Source organism: Halichoerus grypus, chromosome 11 (assembly GCF_964656455.1).
Source record: "Halichoerus grypus chromosome 11, mHalGry1.hap1.1, whole genome shotgun sequence".
NCBI classification, from domain to species: domain Eukaryota; kingdom Metazoa; phylum Chordata; class Mammalia; order Carnivora; family Phocidae; genus Halichoerus; species Halichoerus grypus.
This window is the reverse complement of record NC_135722.1, coordinates 14712429-14739183: the sequence shown is the minus strand read 5'-3', so window position 1 is coordinate 14739183 and position 26755 is coordinate 14712429. Positions and strand designations below refer to the sequence as shown.

Below are 26755 nucleotides of genomic sequence, written 5' to 3'. Positions count from 1 at the left end.
TATTCAGTCTCATTACTGTTGTTCCTAAGGCACAAAGGGTTGCCTGAAAGGGCTTTTGAGATCTTGGAGAGCTCTCAGAAGGCCCAAAGTAGGCATTTAGGGTTAACTAGGGTCTGAGTGTAAGCCTCAGGAGCTGGGGAGACTGCTGGCTTGTTTGTTGCTAGGACAGTGGCTGGGGCTGAGCAGGCCCGCGGTAATAGCGAACGAATGAATACTGCAAAGAGTATTTAAAAACACATTTGGTTCAGGGGCGCTTGGGTGGCTCAGTCGGTTGGGCATCTGCCTTTGGCTTGGGTCATGGTCCTGGGGTGCTGGGACCGATCCCTGCATTGGGCGCCCTGCTCGGCGGGGAGTCTGCTTCTCCCTCTCCCTCTAACCCTCCCCCTGCTGGTGCACTCTCTCTCTCTCTCAGATGAATAAATTTTTTAAAAATCTTAAAAAAAATAAAAACAGATTTGGCTCAGGCAACCTGACAGAGAATTCTCAAGGCAGACCACTCCTGGGTGTTTAAGCATTTAAACTCAGCTGGGAACACTTTCTTCTTCTTCTCTCCTATCTTTGCCCCCAGGACTTAAAAACAAAACTAAAATATCCCCCATTGTTTCATGTTACTGTGTTCTAGACAATCTGCTAACTACTTTATAGACATCATCTGTTTTAATCTTGACTTCAACCCTGAAAGGTAAGCATCATCATTCCCATTTTACAGATGAGAAACTGAGATTTAGAGAGATTGAGCAATTTGCCCAAGGTTGCATAACCAGTAAATTGCAGAGCTGAGATTTGAACCCTAACCTGAAGGACAGGACAGGGACAGCTCCTATTTGCTCATCAATGTTCTGATTTTGGAACAAGTCTTATCACTCACCATGCCCCTAAATACCCACTACACAACTGAGGAGTGTCTCCAAGTAGCAGAGGCCTCTCCCTCAAAATCATGTGGCCTTGATATTATCTAGCCATTACATTAATAGAAGTAGAACTGCTGTCTTTGGGGCGCCTGGGTGGCTCAGTCGGTTAAGCATCTACCTTTGGCTCAGGTCATGAGCTCAGGGTCCTGGGATTGAGCCCCACATGGGGCTCTCTGCTCAGCAGGGAGTCTGCTTCTCCCTCTTCCTCTGCCTTTGCCTCCCACTCATGCTCTTTCTCTCTCAAATAAATAAAATCTTAAAAAAAAAAAAAAAACTGTTTTCCACAATTAAGGTGGCAAAAGTTCTCTATTTGCCTGGACTTTCATTCATCTCTTTATCTGACTATCTTCCTCATTTTACATTTAGGAAAGTCAAGTTCTAGAAGTGGTGAACAGGATGTGTTCTGTTATTCTGATGTATTTAGTATTTCCAAGAGCTATTGTTGCATTAGAGAAATACAGAATGATTTTTATAAATCATTCTTCTGTCCTTGGAAGCAAGTATTTGAAGTACATGAGTTATAATATCATCAAGAACCTAAAGAGAGGGGCGCCCGGGTGGCTCAGTCGTTAAGCGTCTGCCTTCGGCTCAGGTCATGGTCCCAGGATCCTGGGATCGAGCCCCACATCGGGCTCCCTGCTCTGCTTCTCCCTCTCCCACTCCCCCTCTTGTGCTCCCTCTCTCGCTGTGTCTCTCTCTGTCAAATAAATAAATAAAATCTTTAAAAAAAAAGAATCTAAAGAGAGCTGAGGGTCTGGAAACCAGGAGGCGGAGATTGATGCCCAACCTTGTTTTTCTTGATTAAATATGAGAGTTACACAGTTCTCTGGGCTTCTCATTTTTCTCTACCCGGTTTATCCTCCCAAGGATATCTTGTAGGTAATTTGGGGGGACAAATAGGGATTTCTGTGAAACACTTGGACCCCCAAGAATGGTATCAGATATATCCACCAAAGCTTGGCCTAGGAAAGCAATGACGATTCAAAGATAGAACTTTCCTTTGCAGGCATATTTGTGCTTCACTGACATTGCATTTTCTACACACTGGAGGTTTGTGGCAACCCTGCATTGAGCAAGTTGATCGGCGCCATTTTTCCAACAGCATTTGCTCACTTCGTGTCTCTGTGCCATGTTTTGGTAATTCTCAAAACATTTCAGACCTTTTCATTATCATTATGGTTATCTGTGATCAGTGATTACAACTTGCTGGAAGCTCAGGTGATGGTTAGCATTTTTTAGCAATAAAGTATTTTTAAGTTAAGGTGTGTACTTTTTTTTACACATAATGCTATTGCACACTCAATAGACTACAGTTTAGTGTAACCATAACTTTTACATGCACTAGAAAACCAAAAAATTCATTTGATTCACTTTATTGAGCTATTTGCTTTATTGCAGGGATCTGAACCAAACCCACAGTATCTCCAAGGTATGCCTGGATTTACTTCCTGCCAGAAATCTCTCCTCTTTATACAGGGAGTTCTGGAGTGAGAATAATGTGGGAACCCATTAGACTCAATAGCTTTTCTCCCTTCCCTTCACCTTTCCTGCCCCTTACCTCAAATCTCTGAGACCATGAGGGGCCCTTCCTCCATCCCTTGAAGAACAAAACCTCTGACCAGGCTGTGCCCGAGGTCAGGCGAGTGAGGAGAGGAAAGTGCACACCCCATTGTGGCCAAGACGAAGGCCACAAAAGCCATCTTGATCCTTTGACCTACATTGACGCTGAGTCTATTGCTTTGGTGTCCCTGACTTTGGCAGTGTGGTTAGTCTAACTCTCTGCCCCCACCTTGAATTGAGCTTTGATGAAAAAGTAGTAGGAGTCCAGGCCTCTCCCTGGAGATTTGGGGTTTTTATCTTGGAAAAGCATCAACCAAACTAGCAGGGCAGGAGATCTGGATTCCTGTGGCTTGGGCTAACTTAGGTCCAAAGAAACCAAGTGCCTATGATCATCATCTTCATTCCACAAATGTGGCCATGCCCTCCGGATTCCCTTCTCTCACTCGTTCTCCCAGTTAGGCTGGCTGGCAGGTTACCCGCTCTTGCTCTACCATTAACTTGTCCCTCCATATGTAAAATGCTTTGGTGTACAGAATACCTGTGGACTGCTGCCACCTGGCTGGTCTAAAACCTTTTGGCTTTGGTCCATGCAGTAGCAAAACAACCTTTACACATCAGTGTATTTCCTCTCCCTTGGGATCCCGAGATTTGCCTCTCTGGTTTTCTGATGGGCTAACAGAGCCTCATCCGGGCTCATCTCTCCCAGACCACTGCTTCGGTATATCAGGATTCATTTGGTTGCCTTGATTGTGTATCTGGAACATTTGTCTTGGCTTCCTATAACAGGATGACCAGATTTGTGTGCAATCCTGGATGACAGAGTAATAAGGCCTGTGGGTTGCTATGATGTATTCTTCTCCATATACTGCAAGACTGAGTTTGCCTTGGTAGTGCTTCCAGATATTCTGTGGATGGTCTTTGGGCATGTTGTGGCGAATGTTACCATGCCAGAGAACTTCAGCAGATTTAACCAGCTTTGAAATGACTCATTCTTGTGGATTTTCATACCCAAGGAAAACCAAACTAAGAAGGCTGATCAAGGTGCCCCTCTTGTTCTCTTCTCACCGACCATTTTTCAAACCAGTAAAGCTCCTTTAGCCAAAATGTTGTAGCTGGGTATCTTCCACCCAGGAAAAACTTTGTAGAAACAGTGATCTTAAAATGTCACCCCCGGAGGTTAGTGGCCTGCGCACCCATAACACTGACTCAGCTCTTTGTAAGAGCTGCTCTGCTGAGACAAGGTCTGAAACCCTGGGAAGGGCCAAAGAGAGAGCAATACCTTCCCACACAGGGACCTAATGTGTTCCTCTCCGTTTCAACTTCAGATTTGCTGACCATGAGAGAGTATCACTGCTTGCTGCAATTGCTATGTCCGGATTTCCCGCTGGAGCTCACTCAGAAAGCAGCCAGGTATGTCCCCTGGGCTCTAGAAGCCAGCTCAGCCCTCTGTGTGCCAGGGCTTCTTAGAGAAACCGGAAATGTATACAAACAAACAAACCATTAGGAAGAATAAAAAACCATTAGGGAGAAACTGGCATTTGGAGGGGGGGTCTATTTGGAATTTGCCCCAAAACATAATACTCACTTTCTGCCATTTCCAAAGGGAAGCCAAATGATCCTTTGTGGTTTCTGTGGGGAGACTTCGGGTCTGCAGATAGAGTTGAGGGGTGGTGAGATGAAGAGGCAAACACACACACATACACACACAGAAAGCTCTAGAGAATATCCTGAGAAGAGAAGAGATGAGAGTTGGCAGAGACCAGTGAAGGAGCGGATTGAGGTTGGAGACTGGAAAGGCATGAGGGTGATAAAGCCCATCTGAGGGAAGGATAAATTGTATTATTTCTGCTAAAAGATTCTCAAGATTAGTCCAGACCCAGGAAGACTTGGCAGAAATAGTTTAGAACCCCCTAATTTCTGCATTTGGTTTCACAGTCATTCACATTTTTTAACCAAATGAGGTCTTTGGACTTTGCCTCCATTAACTTTTCCTTAACACGGAATTTGAGCTAAGGTCGCAAATGGAAGGATTTCAAAAATTGTGTTGTCTGAAATTGCCAGAAAAGAGGATTTTTAGGAAAACTGTTGTACTATACGTGATGGATACCTGTCCTTATGCATTTGTCCAAAGCTAGAGAACATACAACAGCAGGAGTGAAGGGTAACGTGAAGTGCGGACTTTGGGTGATGATGATGTATCAGCGTAGGTTCATCAGTTGTGAGAAACACTCCACTCCGGCGCAGTGCGGGGTATTAACAATGGAGGGGGCTGTGCGTGACGGGAGCGGGGAGCATGTGGGAGATCTCTGCACCTTCCCCTCCATGTTGCTGTGAACCTAAAACTGCTCTAAAAAAGTAAAGTCTTAATAATATTTTTTTAAATGCCCATCTTACCTAAATCATAATGTATGCATTTACCTTCATTGTTTCATTAAATTCATTTACTTTAATTATCTCCCTTAATCCTTATAAAAACTGTTACCTTCCTATTTCCTGAAGAGGAAACTGATATAACTCAAAAAAAAAACAAAAAACAAAAAAAACGAACAGGAAGCGGAGGCTCAAAGAGGTCAAGTATATGGCCTGAATTTACTGATAGCTTGGAAGTAGCAGGGGCATGACTTGAACCCAAGACTGCCTGAATCCAGAGACTTTGCTCTTAACCTCCTCACGCTCCTACCTGCTCGTATTGTGAAATCCTTTCTTCGTGGTGGTTCAACCCACCGAAACCACAGCTGCACTGGCTGTACCACCCCCAGAACCCTCTCAGTCCTTCTGAAATGAGCCAACCAGCTCCTCTGCCAACTAAAGAGATGGGAAGTCCTCCGCTGCCAACAATGGGCTCCGGCTCACACTGGGGCAGGCTGTTTGCCGGTCACGGCTCATGTACTGATTTTGCTGGTCAAAACTTTGCCGTGTGCAAAACTTGTTTAGTGATCACACACCCCAAAATCTTTTTCCCCCCGCATTGTTCAGTGGATACTTAACTCTTCCAGGGGCAATCGGCCACTGGTAAAAGCTGCAGTTCAACTTTTATCATTTTAACTTGCCTATTATCCAAAGGAGATTTAGATTTTTTTTTCCCCCATAGTTGAAAATAAAGTGTGGGAGATTATCTCTCGCAATTTAAAAGCAGCCAAGTAAGGGCGCCTGGGTGGCTCAGTTGGTTAAGTGTCTGCCTTCAGCTCAGGTCATGATCTCAGGGTCCTGGGATCGAGTCCCACATTGGGCTCCCTGTTCAGCAGGGGGCCTGCTTCTCCCTCCCTCCCTCTGCCTACAGCGCCCTCTGCTTATGTGCTTGCGTTCTCTCTCTCTCTCTCCGTCAAATAAATAAATAAAATCTTTTACAAATAAATAAATAAGTAAAAGCAGCCAAGTAGAGTTATCTTGAGATTTCGAATGACAGCTCCCCTTGGGGTCAGATCATTTTAAGGAAGATTCAGCCCCAAAATTTTGGGGGGAAAACTCAGTACTCTTAAAGATCGTACTATGATTTCTACGTAGCTGGATGATAAAAATCAACTGTGATCTCTAACTGAAGAATTCCTAGAGAACAGTTAGTGTGTGTGTGTGCGCTACATGAGGGTAGGCAGGATCTATACCAGACTTGTTTGCTGCTGGATGCCTGTCGCTCAGCACAGTTCCTAGATGCATGCTACACACTCTGTGTCTCCCGACTGAATGAACATATGAATGATATCCCTTGTCAGGCATTTTACATGGTTCTAATAGTCCATGGTTCTAAGTAACTCTAAGAACAAAAATCAGCAACTGTATCCTATATTCATTTGTTCATTCACTTATATATTCATCACAAATTTTTCACAGCTTTTTGGGGATACAACTCACATACCATCTCATTCACCCATTTAGATTATAAAATTCAATGGCTTTTGGTATATTCACAGAGGATATTCATATCCATCACCACAGTTAATTTTGGAACATTTTAATTACCCCCAGAAGAGATCCTGCACTCCTTAGCCATTACTCCCCAGTTCCTCCCTCGTCCCCCCAGCCCTGGGCAAGCACTAATCTGCTTTCCGTCTCTATAAATTTGCCTGTTCTCGATCTTTCAAATAAATCCAGTCATGTGAGATGTGGTCCTTAGTCACCAGTTTCTTTCACTTAGCGTCATGTTTTCAGGGCTCATCCCTGTCATAGCAGGTGTCAGTAGATTTCATCAGATGTTTCTTGAGTGCCGATTTCGTGCCAGGAGCTCTTATGCACACTGGGGGTACAGTGATGAGCAGATAAAGTTCGGGCCCCTCAAGGAGCTTAACATTGGGCTCCATTGCTGCCTGCCACCACTCTGTGACATCTCCCCTTGGTTTCTGACCTCCTTTTCTGAAAGGTGGATGGCAAGTTAATGAGGGTGACCTTCTGGACAATTTTCAACCCCCAGCAGCCACAGCTTTGCACTTGTCCTGCCCATCTCCCATACCCTCCCCAACAATCTGATACGTGTAAGTACGCAAAATTAGAACAGAAGTCACACAGTCATCTCCAATTCACGGATTCTTTTTTTTTTTTTTTTTTAAGATTTTATTTATTTATGTGGCAGAGAGAGACACAGCGAGAGAGGGAACACAAGCAGGGGGAGTGGGAGAGGGAGAAGCAGGCTTCCCGCAGAGCAGGGAGCCCGATCATGACCTGAGCCGAAGGCAGACGCTTAACGACTGAGCCACCCAGGCGCCCCTCCAATTCACGGATTCTTACAATTATTGATACCAGCCGGCTTCTGGAGTGGCGTTCCCCTAGCTGTGGCCAGAAGTGAAGCTTATCCCCTCCTCACCAAGACGCCTACTGTGTGACAGAAAATGTAGCCCTTTCCAGGAGGAGGAGGAAGCCCTGTAGCCAGTCCTCGTCAGTAGCAGTGCGAGGGGACTCTGGGGATGCGAGGATAAACAACAGAAGGGCCCAGTGCTTGGGGCGCCTGGGTGGCTCAGGTGGTTGGGCGTCCGCCTTCGGCTCGGGTCATGATCTCAGGGTCCTGGGATCGAGCCCCACATGGGGCTCCCAGCTCGGCGGGGAGTCTGCTTCTCCCTCTCCCTCTGCCTCTCACCCTCCTTGTGCTCTCTTTCTCTTTCTCAAACGAGTAAATAACAAATCTTTAAAAAAAAGAAGAAGGGCCCAGCGCAATCCTCGGGGTACTGGCTATGAAATTAGAGGTGAATTCAGAACTGGGGGAAGTTTGTTGGCTCCCTGTGTATCAGGCTTTTGGGTCAACCCCGCCTCCCCAGGGCCATTCTTTCCCCACTCTGCTCCAGCTGGTGTGTGTATAGAAAAAAATTGTATATATCCCAGAAAGTGCTCTCTAATAGTTTAAGCTATTCATATTTTGTCCTGAAGGTCAAGATCCCAACTTCCTCGCACACAAGACCAGGCTTCTGATCAAAATCACAGTGGGGGGTGGTCAGGCCTCCAAGGCAACTACTGTTGCTAGAAGGGGCCTTGCATTCCCCCGTCTCATGGCTGGGCTGACTTTATTCGGGGCCCCGAGGTCTGGGGACAGGCGGCAGAAGGAGGCTCCAGTCTGTGATGATGTGTGCAGAGAAGAATGTCATCCACAGGCAGCTGTGCACCAGAGCCTGTTCGGGGGCCTGGCGTCTCACGTGTGCCTGGCTTAGGGGCCGCGAGCACTGTGCTCGGGCCCTGGGGCAGCAGGTGTGAGCGGGAAGCACAGGAAAGGAAAGACAGCCAATGGGCTGCAGGACAGGCCTACCCACAGATGCCCCCCACCTCATGCAATCCCGCAGCGGTGGGGTGCATTAAGTAGGTTTGTTTTTGTTTCGTTTTGTTTTTTTGACAGAGAGAGAGACACACAGCAAGAGAAGGAACACAAGCAGGGGGAGTGGGAGAGGGAGAAGCAGGCTTCCTGCTGAGCAGGGAGCCCGATGCGGGGCTCGATCCCAGGACCCTGGGATCACGACCTGAGCCGAAGGCAGACGTTTAACGACTGAGCCACCCAGGCGCCCCGCATTAAGTAGTTTTATCCTTAAATCTCTGTCTCCATCCCCCATGGACTGTGAGGCTTTCCCCGAAGGTGAGGACCATGCAGTTGGAGCCAGACTTCTTGAGCTCAAATCCCCGTTTCACAGTTTACCAGCTTGTGCCCTTGGGAAAGTTATTTAATGTTTTTGAGCCTCAGTCTCCTCATTTGTCAAATGGAAATAATAATAGTTGTAATAATTGAATAAGTATGTCATGTGCTTAAAGTAATGCCTGGCACAGAGTAAACCTTCAGTGTTAGAAGTAGTAGTACTAACCCTGACCTGTAAGAGCACAGGCATCATGGCCTTGGGAAGACCAGGGGGTCCATGCCACTGGTGTGCTATTAACTGGATGACCTTGAGGATTTCTCATAACTTCTCTAAGCCTTGTTTCCATATCTGTAAAATGGGGAATAATAGACAATAACTCATAGGGTGGTGTAAGTTTTAACAACAACAACAAAATTATATATATATTATATATAACAATATACATATAATATATGATATACATATATATTACATAGTATATAGTATACATGTATAACATAATATATATAATTTTGTTGTATACATACGTTGTATATGTATAGTTTGACACATTGTAGACCTTCAATATATAATAGTTTCTTGCTGTTAAAATAATGTTGGCATTATTTTTACCAGATTTTTAAAAAAATAAACGAGAATTTCCTCAGCTCCCTAAGGCAGTTATTTCTGGCCTTTTTTCACTTCAGAACACTAAGAAAAAAATATACATATAACAAAAAGTCAGTAGAGATAGAACTGCCCGTGATTAGCCTGCGGGCTCTGGCCCCTTCCCTCCTGGGCCAAGAGGATCACCACACCTGTAACCCATTCAAGGTGCAAGTGACATGGGGTCACCTGCAAGGCTTATTAAAGCCCAGATGGCGCACTCCATCCCCAGAGTTTGGTGGATCCTAGGTGGGGCTCTAAAATTCATATTCCAAAAGCTTCCCAGGTGATGCTGACAGTCTGGGACGACACTGGGAGAAGTACTGATTCAGGGTATTGCGGGCCAGTCTCATCCTGGCGTTTTTAGAATTCATTGCATCAAAAGGAATTACATTTCCTTCTCTCTCGTCATCTAAAACACGATTTAACTCACTTCTCCCTCATCGAAGCCCAATTCCCTAGTGAGTAATACATGTTTAATAGGGAAAGCTCTTTTATCATGGTTATGTGCTAAATACACAGTGACCCGAAAACACACAAGCTCCTTAGGAATCTGGTTTTAGACATAGCAACTCACCCCCATTTAAGAGGGTCACTTTTCAGCTGGCCCCTGTGTCACAAAGGCCAGATACCTAATGGTGAAGGACTCAGGTCCTGGAGCCAGACAGCCCGGGACTCAAATCCCAATTCCTTCACTTACTGGCTTGCGATACTGACCAATTTCTCTAAGCCTCAATTTCTTCATCTGTAAAATGGAAATAATAATAACACCTGCCCCATTAAATTGTTTTTAGGATTTAATGAAATAATGCATGTAAAATGCCTGTCACGCAGCCCTCAAAAAATATCACCTATTTTAAGAAATTGTAACGAGTGAATGGGGAGTGGTTCCTGTATTCATTTTTAAAATGTTTCCTGAGCATCTACTATCTGCCAAACTTCATGCCTTGCACTGAGGAGACAGCTTTATGCTTTCTTAATGTCTGTCTTACTTTATGCCTCTCCCTGGCAATATCTTTCCGCCTAGATATCTTCCCCGGCTTGCCCCAAAGGGCTTTTGCCAAAACAGACCATCCTTTCCTTCTCCATTCTTTCATTCACCAAATAGATATCAAGTGCCTCTTATGTGCTGGTCCTTATCCTTGTGAAGAGGCTAACAGGAAGCCAATTAGATGTCATTCTACCACTCAAGGAGCTTACAAACTGATAGAGCTGCAGACATTAAATAAATGAAATGCCAAGTGCTATAGGAACACACAAACAGGAGACTAGACCCAACCTGGGGAATCATGAAAGGCTTTTCCATGAGGAAGAGACGTTGAGTTTGGGGCCTAAAGGATTAGTAAGAGATGACCATGCCCTAACAGCTGAGAAGACTTAGTTACGAGGTCACCATAACTAAGATAGTATGGTCCTAGGGGCACCTGGGTGGCTCAGTCGTTAAGCATCTGCCTTCGGCTCAGGTCATGATCCCAGGGTCCTGGGATCGAGCCCTGCATCGGGCTCCCTGCTCCGCGGGAAGCCTGCTTCTCCCTCTACCAGTCCCTCTGCTTGTGTTCCCTCTCTCGCTGTGTCTCCCTCTGTCAAATAAATAAAATCTTTAAAAAAAAATTTTTTTTAAATAAAAAAAAAGATAGTATGGTCCTAGAGTAAGGACAGACAAATGCATCACAGCAGACAGGCCAAAGCAGACCCACGCATTTATAAAAACGTGATATATAAAAAGATAATATTGCAGAGCAGTAGGGAAAAGGATGATTCAATAAGCATTGATGGGGCAATTGGTTACTCACATAGGAAAAAATAAAGTTAGGTTCCTACTTCATATCATATTCAGAAGTCAGTTTCACATAGATGACAGACCTACATGTGGAGGGCAAAACTATAATATTCTTAGAAGAGAGGAAAATATATTTATGGCTAACAGGTATCTTAAGATACAAAAAGCCAAGAGGTACCTGGGTGGCTCAGTCAGTTAAGCATCTGACTCTCGGTTTTGGCTTGGGTCATGATCTCATGGTTCCTGAGACTGAGCCCCACGTGGGGCTCTGTGCTCAGCGGGAAGTCGGCTTGGATATTCTCTCCCTCTGCCCTCCCCCCACTCTCTATCTTTCTCTCTCTCTCTCTGAAATAAATGAATAAATCTTTTTTTAAGAAAAAGATTTAAAATTTTCTGCTCAACCAAAGATAGCATAAACAAAGTTGAAAGACAAGCCAGAGACTAGAAGAGGAATTTTATGTGTGTAACTAACAATAGATTGGTCTGCAGAATTTTTAGTCTAAAAAAGTTTTGATGAAGAACTCCTACAAATCAATAAGGAAAAGATGAAGAACCTTAGTACAAAAATAGTCCAAGGATATGAGCAGGCAATACACAGAAAACCCTAACAGCTAATAAGCCCATGGGCATATTTTCGTGCCCAAACTCACTAGGAATCAGGGAAATGCCAATTAAATCGAGATGCCACTTTACATCAAATGACAAAAATTTTGAAGTCTGATAACACAAGCATCAGTGAGGATGTGAAACTCTATCATAAAGTGCTGGTGGAATTATAAATTGGTACCATCACGTTGAGGCAATTTAGGAAAATCTAAAAAAGTTCACAAGTAGGGGCGCCTGGGTGGCTCAGTCGTTAAGCGTCTGCCTTCGGCTCAGGTCATGATCCCAGGGTCCTGGGATCGAGCCCATGTCGGGCTCCCTGCCCAGTTTACAGGTATACCTGGTTATAAGGAAATACGCAGCATTGTTTGTAATAGCTACCATCGGAGTGCTCTGCACGCCCCTCCGCAGAAGAAAGGGCAAAGTGTGGTATTTTCATACTGCTCGACGCTGTACAGCACGAAAATGGGTACAGGTAGAAATATATGCAGCAACCCTGATATATCTCAGAATATCAAGTTCCAGAATGATAGAGTTTGAAAACAAACAAAACAAAGCAGATAATGTTTTAAGAATATAGGCATTTGTATGAGTTATTATGGTATAAAAAACACGCAGACGGATACTCAACCCCCAAGTTCCCATAGTGCTCCTGGAGGAAGAAGGGTGGAGGGGTGGGGTGAGGGAGGGGTGCACAGATGGTCTCAGTGGCGTGTGTAATCTTTTCCAAAGCTTTTCCAAACTGAAGCAAGGATGGCAAAATGGTAAGGTTTGATGAATTGGCTAGCGGTCCACAGGTGTTTGTTATGTTGTTCTGTGTCATTTTCTGACATTTTAAATATTTCATTTACAACAAGAGGGACGGGCAGGATGGAGGTAGAGAGTGATGGGCACGAAGAGCAGTCGAAGGGAAATCAGCAGCCTGGAAGACGCCAGGCTCTCACCAGTGATGACCTAGAGGAGCTTCCAGAAGCCAGTGGTTCTGGAGTTTGAGGAGTTTGGGGACCAGAAGGGGAAATGAGAGTCCCACAAGGCCGTGCATTGGATTTGGTATTTTTCCTAAGAGCGAGAAACAGTTGGCCCCCCGCTGCCAGGCTTCTCCGGAGGGGCGGGGAGAATGGGGTTGAAATGGCTGTGCTAGGGCCTCCAAGATCTGTGCAGAGAGAAGCAGTATGGGGGCCTCAGCTTCCCAGCCCTCCTGGGGGCGGGTGCTCTACACCGCGAACAAACTCCGAGAGTGGAAGAAGGGACAGCGTCCCCAGGAAGGTGGTATTGCCACTAGAGAGGACGGAGCTTCCGTGTTCTGTCCGGGTACAGCTGTGATTAGAGTCAGAGAGACCTGTCTGAATTACAGCCCTTGCCCTTGGCCAAGTTTCTGAATCTTTCTGAACCTGTGTGTTCTCAGTGAAGATATTCCTTGAGCTGACCTCATAGGATTAATATGAGAAGGAAATGAAATGACAGATGTATGTTCCTTACTGTTAAGTATGTCGCTTACTGACACAGTAAGGCCCTAATGAATATTAACCATTGTTAGTTGATTGTCTGCACTCTCTGGATCAAGCTGCTTAGGCACCGCAGGGCAGGTGGGGTTTGGGGTACCCTAGAGGTGCAGGCTGGAGCCAGGGGAGAGCCGTGGCCCGGACGTCCCAAGCGGCTCTGCGGGCCTGGACTTGCGGCAGCTCGTGCAGCATGAGGGTGCACCCCCCACAGTCCAGAAGAGGGGCGACCCTAAGGAAGCGTCCCAGGAAACCTCAGCAGCAGCTTCTTCCCCTCCCCCACCTGCAGAAGGTGGCCAGCAGGTGGTTTTATCCTCACTTGTGGATACAAAAGCACAGCCCGCCGAGGTGCATCCTGAGTCCCAGCACACTTGGGGACCCACCTCACCCATGAAAGACCCCGGCCGTCTGACCTCCTAAAAGAGGTGTTGTCATGGAAGGTGGCTCTTCTTTCTGGCCCTGGCGGAGGGCTGGCTTCCCCCCAAAGTGGGCTCGAAACTAGATAGCTGGCTTCCGCTGAGAGCCTCCGCGTGGTTGGGTGCTGGTAGCGCTCACTTCCTCCAAGCTCTATTTTTACTTGCTATTTTGAGCTCTTTCAGCACCTTAAGCCAACTAGAATACACTTATTGATAGCAACTCATGCTTATTTTGAGTGTTCATTATACATGGAACACAGTGCCTCATCATATGGACTTTTCACCAGAATCCTGTGAAATGGGAACTATGATCACCTCCTCTCTTACACGAGGACACTGAGGCTCAGAGAGACACGATAACATGGCCAGTGAGCAGTGGAGCTGGCCCCTGACCCCCGGGCTGCTGGCAACGCAGAACGCCAGGCAGACGGGGCAGCTCGCGCCCTGAGTCCGGGGACACTGACCCGGGCCGTGAAGAGGAAGTTGGCAAGTCAGTAGGTTCGGACTGAAAGCTGTCCTCGGCGCCCACATAACCCCCGGCCAGCCAGCCCGTCCCAGCTGTTGGAAGCGGGCGACGGAGGGAGAGAGGGGCCGGCCCCTCGGGGTTAGCTCCGACCCTGCCAAGTGTCCTTTCTTCGTTCCAGAATGGTGCCTGCCCCAGACCCCACCCTCCACGTGGTTCTGCTCAGAGCCCACCTGAACTGCACTGCCTGGCGTCTCTCCCACGGCCCCTCTCTCCGTCCTGCGGCATGGCCTGCAAGGGCCCTTCCGTGACCCGATGGATGCGTGCACACTCTTGCTGGCAGGGGTTCCCTGCTGGCTGCACGTGGCCCCTCCAGGGGTCCGTTAGCAGGAGGCCCCTGGCGGCAAGCGGTGCGCAGCCAACGGCCATCAGATGGAGAACAGCACATGTGGGTGACCTCGTTTCCGAGAGATTCCTTCGTGAGCCCTTTGGCAGCGGTGACAAGTGTGAGTCCAGGATGAAGGAGCTGCCTGTGGGACGCAGGGCCTACAACCTGGGCTTGTCCCTGTCGCCAAAGGCAAAGACAGGCCTGTCGTCTCTTGCCTGCCTTTTCCCACAGTTCCGCCCAGATTCCACTGCCAGATACCCAGAACGTTCGTGGGTCCGAGCATTCGTCTGGAGATGGACAGTGCAACATGCCATGTTTCTAAAGGCCTCTTTCTGTAAGTCTTTCAGACGTTTCGGCGGCCACAGGCCCTCCGAACAGCAAACTGCAGAACCGGCATTAACAGCAAAGCTGCCCGTTCTGTCCCACCCTTGGGACCACACACTCGGTCAGAGCTGGAGGAAGCTCTTTCATGCTTTTGGGAAGTATGAGCCTTCTGCTTAAATATCTCTAGCCACAGGCAGCTCACCCCCTCACAGAGCAGCTGTAATCGCAGAGCTGAGCAGTCTGAACGTCTTCTAGGGCCAGACTTCAGATCCCTGTTACATCTTCCTCAGAGGCCGGTCTTCAAGAGTCAGGTCTCGGGGCGCCTGGGCGTCTGACTCTTGATTTCGGCTCAGGTCATGATCTCAGGGTCATGGAGACCTGCTTGGGATTCTCTCTCCCTCTGCACCCCCCGCCCCCCCCAAAAAGAAAAGTCAGGTCTCAGCCCACACTTCCTCCTTAGTCTTTTCTTCTAAGCTAAAGGATCTAAATGCAGTCATTTGTCTGATGTCGTGGTTTGTGACTCACCACCCCTATTTCATGACTCTAGTTTGTTCCTCTTAAATGGAGTATCCAGATGTCAGCTGGCCAGGGGAAAAGAAAAGAGTACTGTGGCCCCTCTTATGTATTTATTCATGCTTTCCTTCATTCAACAAATATTTACTGAGCGCCTACTATGGGCCCTGCACATGCTGGACCCTGGAGTCAAGCCACAAGCTGAGAGACAGAGGTCCCACCTGGTGGATGTTATGGTCCTGGGGCAAAGACAGACATGAACAGAATGAGGAGGTCACAGGGAACTGCGGAAGCTGGTAGCAGGGAGGCCTACTTCTACCTAGGGTGGAGTGGGGAAGGCTTCCCACAGCGGTGCTCTTTAGGCTATGATGTGAAGGAGCGGGCATCCAGTAGGTGAGGAGGGTGGCATGAAGGGCGGGGAGTGTTACAGGGAGGGGGACTGGCTGGTCTGAAGGGCACGAGGAAGGAGGGAGCATTGGGAAGATTATTAAGGGTCAGTGTGACTGGAATACAGTGGGGGAGGCTGCCTGTGGCCTCCAGTGCATCTAGAGGGATGAGGGGAGGCAGGGAGCGGATCACGTGGACTCATAAGTCAGAGTAAGAATGGCGGATCCTGGTCTAAGGTCAATGGGAAGCCCGTGAAGGGCTTTAAACAGAGTCGTAAAGTGGTCAAAATTGCATTTAAAAAAGTTTTTGTGACCACAGTGTGGATAGTCAACTAGAAGGAGGCGAGAGTCATTGCAGGAAGCCAGGCAGGAGGGCATCCAGCAGCGCACAAGAAAGATGCAGAGGTGGGCATCGGAGGTGGCCGTGGATGTGGAGAGAAGTCGGCAGGCTCAAGAGGCATGTTGGGGGGGATGGCTAGGACCTGGTGATTGATTGCCGTGGGGCGGGCAAGGGAGGCCGTTTCCAGGAAGCCCACAAGACTTAAGGTCTCGGGCTGAGCAGAATAGGGGGTGGTGCTGCTGTTCCTGAGAGCTGAGACCCAGGTGGCTGTTTTGGCAGCCAGTCGCACTGCCCACAGCCGAGAAAACCCCTCCGTCCTTTGCACACATTCTGCTGGGATCCAGCCACATGCCCCTTAGAAAGAGAAAGAGATCCCCTGCCACGGTCTGCTTCCCCCAACCACCCTGCTGATCCCTCCCGACCAGTGTCAGTTCCAGCCTGCCGAAGAGCCGCCCTGCTGCCACGGAGCCTGCCACGCTTACGTGGTGGCTCTCCTGCCCTCTGACGGCTGCCCCCTGCCCCAGATGCCCATCTTAAAAGAGGCTGCTAACGTTCACAGTATAGAATGGCCCCGACAGAGGCTGCAGGGCGCCTGTTTGCTGCTTCTAGTCCTCTCTGTGGCTGAGGGAGGAAGATGCTTATGGCAATTGGCTTCAAAGCCCTGGTGTGGCAGGGCCTGTCTCAGGAGCATGCTGATCAGCAAGAATTACAACTTCTGGAATTAGACAGTGGTGATGATTGCACAACTTTGTGAATATACTGAAAAACACTGTACGCTTTTAAAGGGGAATTTTACGGTATTTGAACTGTATCGCAATATAAATGAAGAAATAAAGAAAGAAATAGTACATGGAGGTAATTGCTATAAACAGGAGCACTGGGTCCAGGTTGATGATAAAGAAGAGAAGCCAAGTAACATCTTCAAAGGCTTTGGCTCCCCTTCGTGGTTTCCTGCTTGGGGACGTTCTCAGCTCAGTGCACTTCCCTAGTAATTAACTTCAGGCCATTCGGGTTCTTAGCTGTCCTGGGAGTAGGGCAGGAAGGAAAGGTCACTGGCTTCCCTCCGCAGGGACATTTTCTTCTCTGCTTGCACCTGGGTTGGGAAAGCTTTGAGGTGGCTCTACCCACCCTGAGTGCTCTGGGAGAGCTCACTCTTCCTCTGAAGTTTGGGTGTCTTTGCTAACCGCAGTCTGCCCTACCTGCCTTCCCTCTGCCCTCTGTCGCCTCTCCCTCCCCATCCAGATATCAGAATCTGGGCTTTGTGCCCTCTCTCTTCCTTTTTGTCTGCCCCGGTTCTCGTGCGTTAGGAGAAATGGGGGCAACTACCTGGTCTATGGCTCTGCATTTGGTCCCGGGAGCCACTGATGGAGGGGCCAGGGCGCCCCCCTGCGGCCATAAGCAGCATTGCTTCCTCCTGCCTTCTGGCCTTGAATTTTTTTCCAGCTGGAATTTCAATGTTCAACTCTGGTAGTTGGGGCAGATTTTTTTCTTCCCCAAGAGATACATGAGAAATATTAAGACCTTAAAATATAGGTGAAAAGAAAGAAAATAAATTAGCCATATAGATTAAGAAATAAAATGTTAGTGTTTATATTCTCTATCTTTATTTTATTTATTTTTATTTATTTATTTTTTTGGCATTTTAACACTTCTCTATCTTTATTTTATTTTATTTTATTTTTAAGATTTTATTTATTTATTTGAGAGAGAAAGAATGAGAGACAGAGAGCATGAGAGGGAGGAGGGTCAGAGGGAGAAGCAGAGCAGGGAGCCCGATGCGGGACTCGATCCCAGGACTCCAGGATCATGACCTGAGCCGAAGGCAGTTGCTTAACCAACTGAGCCACCCAGGCGCCCTTCTCTATCTTTATTTTAGAAGAGACAGTGTGAGGGGCACCTGGGTGGCTCAGTCGGTTAAGCATCTGCCTTCAGCTCAGGTCATGATTCCAGGGTCCTGGGATGGAGCCGCGTGTCCAGCTCCCTGCTCACTGGGGAGTCTGCTTCTCCCTCTCCCTCTACCCCTCCCCCCCTCTTGTGCACTCTCTTTCTCTCACTCTCTCAAATGAATAAAAATCTTTTTTTTTAAATAATTAAAAAAAAAATAAAAAGATGCAGTGTGCCATAATGGAAAGTACCATGGCCTGTGGAGTAAACTCCCCAGCTGTGTAGTCTCAGCAAGCCGACTTCTCTGAGACTTAGTCCCTTCACATGTAAAAGGTATGTAATTGCAAGACCTACCTCATAGGAATGTTGTGGAATAAAATTTACTATAGTTAAATACCTCGCACAGTGCCTGCCATGAAGTAGGTACTCGGTACATGTTACCCGTTTCTATCGTCATTACAACTAGATGGAGGAGCGCGTTCTCTCTTCGGGGAGCTCTGAAAGCAGGGCCAGCTGCCTCGCACAACTGCGGGGGCCCCTGACATTCTACTCTAACGCCGCCCCCGCCCAGAGGTGTGCAGTGCCGGCTCTCTCTGGACACGAGAGAGCAAAATAAAATAATTTTGCAGAACAGGAAAGATAAAGCCAGAAGGGCCAGTCAGAAACAGATCGGGGGGGCCCCCGCTCCACTTCAGTAGATAAGTTTGGCGCCCGGCCTGGCACCTGGATAGAGCCCAGCAAGTGCTAATTTCCTTCCCTTCCTGTGCCCTCTTGCATGAGGCCCTGAGCAGAGTATGAGCGTGGCCTTGGTCTGATCATTGGGTCGTCAGATGGTTTTCTTCCTAGGAGGTGGGAGGGCCTGGGGAGGAACCCCCAGCGGGTGGGGCGGAGGGAGAGGGAGACAGCAAGGAGGGGCACGGCCGCTGTGGTGTCCCACGATGGGGTGTGTCTCTGACCCTCTCAAGTGCAGAGTCCCCAGTAGCTCTGTACCCTCTTCCCTTGTCTGCCATCTGTGTCCCGGGACGGAGGTGCCTGTAGTTGTTTGGGCCCTTGGTAGCTTATTAAATCTCAGTGCCACTTGCCAAGACCTCTTTAAGCTTCCTGGCTGTTCTTTTTGCCTTTTCTGCTCAGCTGTATTTATTCTGAACTAAATGGTCCTCACCACAGGGTGAAAGGATTTACTGCTTAAGCATGAGAAGAAATCTTGGCTGCATTACCGTTGTACCCTCTCCTTGCTGCCCCCCGCCCCCCATGCTCCAGCCACTAGCTGGTGCCGCAGAGACTGAACGGGAGCCTGTCCTTGGTCGTGTGGTCAGCGCAGTTTGGTGGCAGAGTCCCACTGACAGAGAAGTGAGGTGACTGGGAGGATCCCTCTCCCGAATGTCTTGCTGTCCCAAGAAAGGCTGGAGCCCCAGAAACAGCTCACGCACATGCTCCCCATCCCCACCCCCACACACACACAGTCTCTCACGTTTTCGCCCTCTTTCTCCCTCAGGATTGTGCTCATGGATGACGCCATGGACTGCTTGATGTCTTTTTCAGATTTCCTTTTTGCCTTCCAGATCCAGTTTTACTACTCAGGTGAGAGCCTTCCAGGGCCCCACGTGGGCTCCTGTCAGGGCCCATGTCTGCCTGTCCCACCCCAGTGTCCTTTCCATCTGCTGCCGGGCATACACACTTCTCTCCCCCCACCCCCCGGCCTTCGGTGGCATGCCTCACCATGGGTCACGGACAGGACGTCTCATCCCCACTGGTGGTCACAAGGCTCGGTGTGCACAGCCGACTCCCTCCGCTTCCATCTAAGTGATAGCGATGGTAACTAGCCCCATGCACGCTGCTGGGGTGCACGGCACGCCCGCCCTGTGCCAGGCAGGACGCTGACTGTAGTGCTCACGACAGCCCTAGGAGTTAGTCCTCTCGGAGACCCGCTGAGACGGGAGGAGCCCAAGTCACAGCTGGTGAGTGGCGGAGCCCAGGCCTGAACGGAGGGCTCGCTCCAAAGCCGGGCTCCGGGCCCCTCGGCGCTGTTCCTGCCGTCAGGGGGCTGTCCGTCGGCCCCGGCTCGTGTGTGCGGGCACACAGCCTTTCATAAGCAGACACCAGCCCATGCTGCTCCCCATACGCACCGGCTGTGTCTTTAAATCCCTTCTGGAATCAGGTGTAACAGGAGTAGACGAATAAACATAGATGCACACCAGCTCACGCAGTGCACGCGGCAACATCGCATGAATGCTGGGGTCCGAGATTGCTGACTATGTCCCTAAACACACTTGTTTAAAATGGGCTCTTCCAGTAAACAGAAGGCTGTCCTTGGAGCCTGGACGTGGCCTCCCTGCCAACTGGTGGCCCGAGCCAGCCTTGGCCTCTCTCAGGCGCCACATTGTTTTCTTGATGGTGGCCCAAGGGCCTGGTCTGGCAGGGGCTGGAGCCTGGGCTCTTGTCACCTGCTCTTAGCAGCTGCAGGCGGCTCTTTCCCGTTTCTCTGAAGCTCCTGGGCCCCGGACAAGGGGCAGCCGCGTCTGGGAGAAGCTTCGGCTCCCGCCTTTCAAATATGCAATAAGTTAGCAACCTGAGGCTTTCTCTTCCACGCTGGCCTTCCACCGCGCTTTCTAGAGGGAGAGAGGCGGGTGGCCTTACAAGTGAGGTGGCGCGAGATGGGGCTTGCCAGCGCGACTGGGCACACGTTCACGCTCTAAAAAATACGTCCAGCACTTAACGTGTGCCCAGCACTGTGCGGCAGCTGGGGCAGGAAGGGGGACAAGGCACGATCCCCGCCTTTGATCCCCGCCTTGATCTCCCACTCCAGCAAGAAGGCAGAGCAAATACCCCAAAAACGAAGGTACAGGGTGCTCGGAAAGTATGGAATCGGGCATCTGCCTGGGCTAGGAGCAGCCGCCCCGAGGAGGGGACGCTGCAGCGGAATGACACGGTGGTGTCCCCACTCCCGAGGTCGGGGGCTCCTGGGCTGGTGGGGCACTGAGCTCACAGAGAAGGGACCCCACACACTGTCCTTGCCTGACCTGTGCCCCTCCCCCATGACGCGACACAGAGTTCCTGGAGAGTGTGGCCGCCATCTATCAGGACCTGCTGGCGGGCAAGAACCCCAATACGGTGATTGTGCCAACGTCATCGAGCGGGCAGCACCGCCAGCGGCCTCCCCTGGGCGAGGCTAGCGTGCTGGAGGGAGTGGAGGCCTCGCTGTTCTCCCAGTGCCTGGAGAACTTGTGCGACCGGCACAAGTACAGGTGAGAACCGGGCGCCCCGGGGACTGGGCTGCCGGCTCTGGAACAGATGCTCCGATTCCGGGGGCCCTTGATGGTTGCACGGTGGCCAGGCTGCTGACGGAAGCGCTTCCCAGGGGCTCCCCCGGGGAGGATGCTTCCACGTGGCAAGACCCGCTATAGATGACCAGCTTGGCCCCCTTCTCCTCGCCCGGAGATAGAATGGCCTTGGCTTTTTGGAGAGAAGGGGCAAACATTCGCTGTACAAAGAATTCACTCGACAGAAAGGGAGGGCGAAGCTGTCCTATGTGGCACAAGGTCTCCTTAGAGACCGAGCAGCCCGTTTGGGTCCCCTCCCAGAAGAGGCTGCTCGCCCCCCCTTCCTCCCACTCCCCGAGGGAGAGCGCCGGTTCGGGAACATACCAGCCCCTTCCGGCCCCAGTCAAGACCTTGCTACCCGCCCCAGGGGGCTCAGGGCCCCCCCGAGGCAGGCAGGGTCCCTCAGCCTTGGCTTTGGGCCCCCCTCCTCAGCCTGAAGCGCTGGATGAAAAGATGGCTCTCGGACTTGCTGGTCTTTGAGGCTGGCTCTGTATTCTCCCTTCCAGCTGCCCACCCCCAGCACTTGTCAAAGAGGTACTAAGCAACGTCCAGAGACTGACCTTCTACGGATTCCTTGTGGCTCTTTCAAAGCATCATGGGATCAACCAAGCCCTAGGTAAGCCAGGGCTAGCCATGGCTAGGCTGTCCTGCTCCTCCCCGCACGAAGCCACGTAGGAGCCAGTTGCTGTTGGCAGACATGGCCCCTTGGGGGAGGGGGCATCCCATCTGCACCTTGACTTCTCGGGGTCAGACTTGGAGGCCTAGGGAGCCAGAACGTGCACAACGAAGACGGTGCCCTCTTAGGCCTCTCACACTCCGGTGGGAAGGGACAGCCTTCCCCACCCAAGGCCCTGCCCTAACATGAAGCCGCCTCTCGGTGGCAGGGGTGTGCCCAGCCCCTCCCCACCGAATCCCCAGCTCTGCTTTGGGGAGTGGCCTGCAGGCTGGGCAGACACAGGGCTAGTTACTCAGTGGCTTTGGAGATTATATATCAAAGAGACCTGATTCCCATTTGTAAGCAGGGCAAAGGTGTGTCTGAGGCGGCCTTTTTTCCCAGCTGGGGAAAAAAAAAAAAAAAGAAAACTGATTAATCTGAAAAGGAGCAAAAAATGGGGGGAGAGGCCTGCACTGGCCCAGTTTTTCCTGTCTGTCTTCCTACTGGTTGGCCTTCTCCACCCACCCCGCTCTTCTCCCACCTGCTGCTCTCCCAAGGGAAGAGCCACCAGGCCACCGTCCACAGAGCTGGAGGGGTTATTTGTCTGTCTTTCAGAGGTGTCCAGGTGTGCTTGAGGGCCTAGGTTCCTGACTCCCAAAGAACACATAGCCTTCCCCTTCCTTCTGCCAGTTGAGCGAAGGGGGTCAAGGGAAGGAAATTTAATATTCTTTAAATGCCAACCATAGTAGGCCAAGTTGCTTTAGATCTTTCAAAATATAAAGCCTGCTGGGGATGCACACAGGAGCGCAAGCCCCAACAGGACTGACTGAGGCCCATTGAGGCACGATGCTGCCTAGCAGCCTCCTTATTCTGAATTGATGCTCTGGGGTGTGCACAGGTCTAGGGACCCCTTCAGCTAAGTGATGCCGGTCACCAAGGTCTCTGGCTGGACCAGAGTAGAAAGGCAAATAGGAGTCAGAAGTCAGGAGTAAGGGGGCAGTGGGTGGGGACTTGCTTAGGTTTCCTTTCACACCTGGGTAACTCACCGCCCTCCCTTCCTTTCCACCAATCAGCCCACAGGAAGGAAAAGGAAAAGCTAACTAGCATGGGATCAGAGCCTGGACAACGTCATGCCCTCACTTTTTCTAGGGCCCTTAAAAAGGGCAATCACTCCGTCCACCACTTTTACCAAGCACTACTGCTGGGTCGAGCAGGAGATGGAGAGAAGCATCCGCCCTCACCCGCATCTCCAGTGTATGAAATAGAGATCTGGAGCTACTCGGGGAGCAGCCAGTTCTGGGGACGGGTTGTCCTGTTCTCTTAGTTCTCAAGGCACTCACACCCACACGCTCCCGCACACAAAATGAGAGGGCTCCATGGAACATAGCTTGAAAACCACTAAGAGCAAAAGGGGCCAGGGGACATCATCTGAAAAAGCTTTGGAAAAGTAGGGACTTGAACTAGAGCCAGATGGGTAAGTTTAAGATTGAGGCTTTCTGGAGACCAGGATTGCTAGCTGCCAGATCTTCATTCTGACCACCAGTGAGCTTTTTCCCTCAACAATCTGTTGGTGAGAAGCCTTCTGTCTGCAGACTTCAGCTCCACCTTCCCTCCACTGTTCACAGCTCCAGGGAGAATCCAAGACTGTCTCCTCTCACCTTTCCCCAGTAGCGAAGCATCACTCCCTTCGGTTTGTAGCTGAGGAATCCAGCTCAGAGAGAGCTGTGACCGAGCAGATGAGGCGGCTCCTGGCCCCGCGGAAGGCGCCCAGCCTGCTCTTCTCGCCCCTCAGAGAGTCTCTGAGGAGCCGAGGCAGCATTTTTGACCATATTGTCTCCAAAGTGGGCTCCCTCTGATTTGGGGGGCACAAAACTGGGTAATTTCTGACTTGGGGATTAGCTGGACATACTCTGTCCCTGGCTCCCACGACTTGGGGGCCTCAAGGAAGGAACTGAACCCCCCGCACCAGCCCGCAACCCACCAACCAGTCTTGGAAGGGGATCGTCCTGTGTGTGCAGTGACCTTGAGTGTGAGGACGTCTCATAGCTGTGGTTCCTACCCCAAGCTGCAGAGGGGAGGCATGGCTTCACCAAGTTAATCTAGCAGTAGCCACAACTTCCTGCCCCCGTAACAGTCCTCTTAAAACTTCTCTTGAGAGCTCTTCCCCGTGAACAAGGCATGGGAATAAAAGGTACGGCATGGAGATCATCAGTGACGTTGTAATAATGTGTGGGTGACAGATGGTAGCCACACTGTGGTGAGCACGGCAAACATACAGAGATAGCAAACCACCTTGTCGTACCCCTGAAACTGATGTAACATTGCGTGTCCACTGTACTCAAATTCAAAAAAAATTTTCTTTAGAAAGAGCTCTTCTCAAATCTCAGATGAGCCCTCCCAGGGTCAGCAGAGCAGGTAGACATGAGGGTGAGGGGCACGGAGGCATCTGCTGGGAATGTGGCTGACTGGAGCCTGCCTAAAAGACACTCAGATTGTGCCCCCCAATTATCTTGTAGGAGCTTTGCCTGACAAAGGGGACCTGATGCACGACCCAGCCATGGATGAGGAGCTGGAACGGCTGTAAGTGTCAGGTGGGAAGATGCTGCCCCCTCGTGGGGAAGGCCATACGTCCCTTGGACGTGGCAGTGCCCTATTGTGGGTCACACAGCGATTCTCCGCGACACCCCCGTCAGTCAGGGCAGGGTTGGGCTCCAGCAGAGGCTGGAGGTAGCCTCTCTTTGAGTCCTTGGGGAATACAGCCCATGGTTTCATCCAAATGCAAGAGTGAACGTGGAGGTCCTGGTCTGTAGACAGGAGGCACCTCTCTACCCTCTGGGCTTCTTCCCTCCTTCAGGCTGGCCCAGGTCCCAGGCCTGGTCAACTTGGCCCCTGCCAATCCAGAGGCCGGCTGCCTGCCTTCCCGGACCCCTCCCCGGGTTGGCTCTCCCTGGAGACCCCTCCATCACGCCCGCAAGGTGGATGCAGAGAGCGATGGTTCCACTGAAGAGACGGACGAGTCCGAGACTTGAGGAGTCTGAAGGGTCCTGTCCACAACGCCCGTGTATCCAGCTCCCACCCAGCCCTTGGGACTCCCACCCAACCTCCTCCCCCACTCCTGTGCCATGCTGCCCTCTGCTGGTGAAAAGCCTGAGTAACAGCCCAAGCCCAAAGACCAGCCAGAGGGGTTCCGGTGCCATCAGCCAAGTCCAGCAGTGACCCTGAAAAGTAACAGCCTACTCTCCTTGGCCCTGTCAGCCTCTGCACTTTAGTCAGGACCCAAGCTGACAGCAGAATGAGCAGAGGCCATCAGGAAGGTGACTTTCGCTGACAGTCCCCACCACATGAGGGTGATCTCCTCACAGCAACTCTAGGAAGCGGAGACCATGAGTAACCGTGCAGGGCCTTGCTTGGTCAAGGGTGACACCTGTGGGGCAAGTATAGGGCGGACATAAACACGGTGGCCTTCTGCTGGAGGAAGAGCCACGAGCATGATAGGATGAAGGGTAGGCAAGAAGTCCACTTTCAAAAACTGTTCCGAGTCCCCTCTGTGTCTAACAGTTCAGTATGTTAAATGAATAAAGTCCCTTGTATCTGGTAAGTGGTGAATCTAAAGCCACCAGAGTGAGGAGGGGGTGAAGGGAAGGGGTGAGTTTGCGTTTGTGGTGCCGAGTCCCAGCTTTTCTGGCAGGGCTGGGAGGTGGGGGCCGGGAGACCACTGAAGCCTGGAGACCAGCCTCAGATTAAGGAGCCAAGAGGGACCCTCCTGCACAGGACAGCAAGCAGCCTTTCCAATGTGCTCACAGCTGGAATGGGCCTTCAGAAAACAAGCTCAGAGGATTCAAGGCCAGGTTCCCATAACTCTAAAGACCCTGGCCCCAAAGGGTTAGCACTGCGGAGTCTTCTAGCCAGAGTTTCATTAAATGTTTGCTAAGCACCTGCTCAGGGTTGGGGCAGTGGGGATGCAGCTGAGACTGACAGGCCTGAGGAAGACAAACTTCCAGCCAAGACTGGAGGAAGGTAAGGACAGGTGGTCTTCAACTTCCTTGAATTGGCCAGGGGTCATCCAGAAAGTAAAAGCCACCCAGGGACCCAAGCAGAACAGGCTGCCTCCTAAGGTGGGGGTCACCACCCTGGGCACACACATTTTCCTGGGCTCCTCTCTGCCTAGCACAGCCCCCACCCCAACCCACCCCCAGATAGTTTCAGGAACTGGCTCCCAAAACCCTGCAGAGCCAGGCCGGGACTGGAAGCTCCAGTCCTCCCAAAGATCCAAGCCCTGTGAACTCCCCAGGCCCACCACCATCTCCAGCCTCTGGCTGATTAACAGCAGCGTGGAGATCCTGGTGGGCATCCAAATCACCTGGGGAGCTGGTTTACGACACAAGTAACCACGTTCTGGCTTGGGGCGGGGGCACACAAATCTGGATTATGAACACTCCAGATGATTCCAGAGCCGGAAGGCCCAGACCCGCACTTTAGGTATCAATGGCTTAGAGCCCCATGGCCCCTTTGCCCGTCCTTTCTAATCATGCATCTCCCAGACCAGTGATTTACCCCTGTACCCTGAGGAACCCCTAAGGTGGCAGATACATTCCAGGAGCCCCTACTGGGGGAAAAGGTTACTAATACTAAGCTAGGGAGTTCTACACACACATACATCCCTTCTTCCTGGATTTAAAAGGCTTCCATTAAGGCTGTAGATTTCATTTGTCTTTAAACTCCCCTGAGAAAAAACACACCCCAGTCAAGCCTCCTGCTGGGATGAGGTGTGGGGCTGCTAGGCTTGCTCACTGGAGGAGTTAAAGGGCCAACTAATACCAGCTCTTTCCTCCGCGTGCAACAGGGTGGTGAGGTCGAGGCTGCACCGGACCTCGCGGCAGCACAGGGCCAAGGAGCCAGGGGCCTTTGGCTTTCAGAGAAGAGACAAGCTGGAGGCCCGGGAGAGCGTGCCCTCAGCTTCGGCACCATCGCCCTACCCGTATCGGTGGGAGCCCAGAGAGTGAGGCCAGGGGCCTGCACTGGGC

General features: G+C 50.6%; 1 protein-coding gene across 2 annotated transcripts in view; it reads left to right on the top strand.

Annotated features, from left to right (window-relative positions):
• Positions 1 to 26734, top strand: part of CSTPP1 (centriolar satellite-associated tubulin polyglutamylase complex regulator 1) — a 188325-nt gene extending 161591 nt beyond the window's left edge. Inside the window, exons 4-9 of one of the 2 annotated variants that reach the window (XM_036105111.2) lie at positions 3797 to 3881; positions 19252 to 19337; positions 20806 to 21001; positions 21583 to 21692; positions 24248 to 24311; positions 26575 to 26734. In XM_036105111.2, the coding sequence (XP_035961004.1) occupies positions 3797 to 3881; positions 19252 to 19337; positions 20806 to 21001; positions 21583 to 21692; positions 24248 to 24311; positions 26575 to 26734 (701 nt within the window). Of the gene's footprint in view, positions 1 to 3796; positions 3882 to 19251; positions 19338 to 20805; positions 21002 to 21582; positions 21693 to 24247; positions 24312 to 24585; positions 25330 to 26574 lie in introns of those variants that run through there. The other variant, XM_036105110.2, reaches the window with a different exon arrangement.
• The last annotated feature ends 21 nt before the right edge of the window (positions 26735 to 26755 follow it).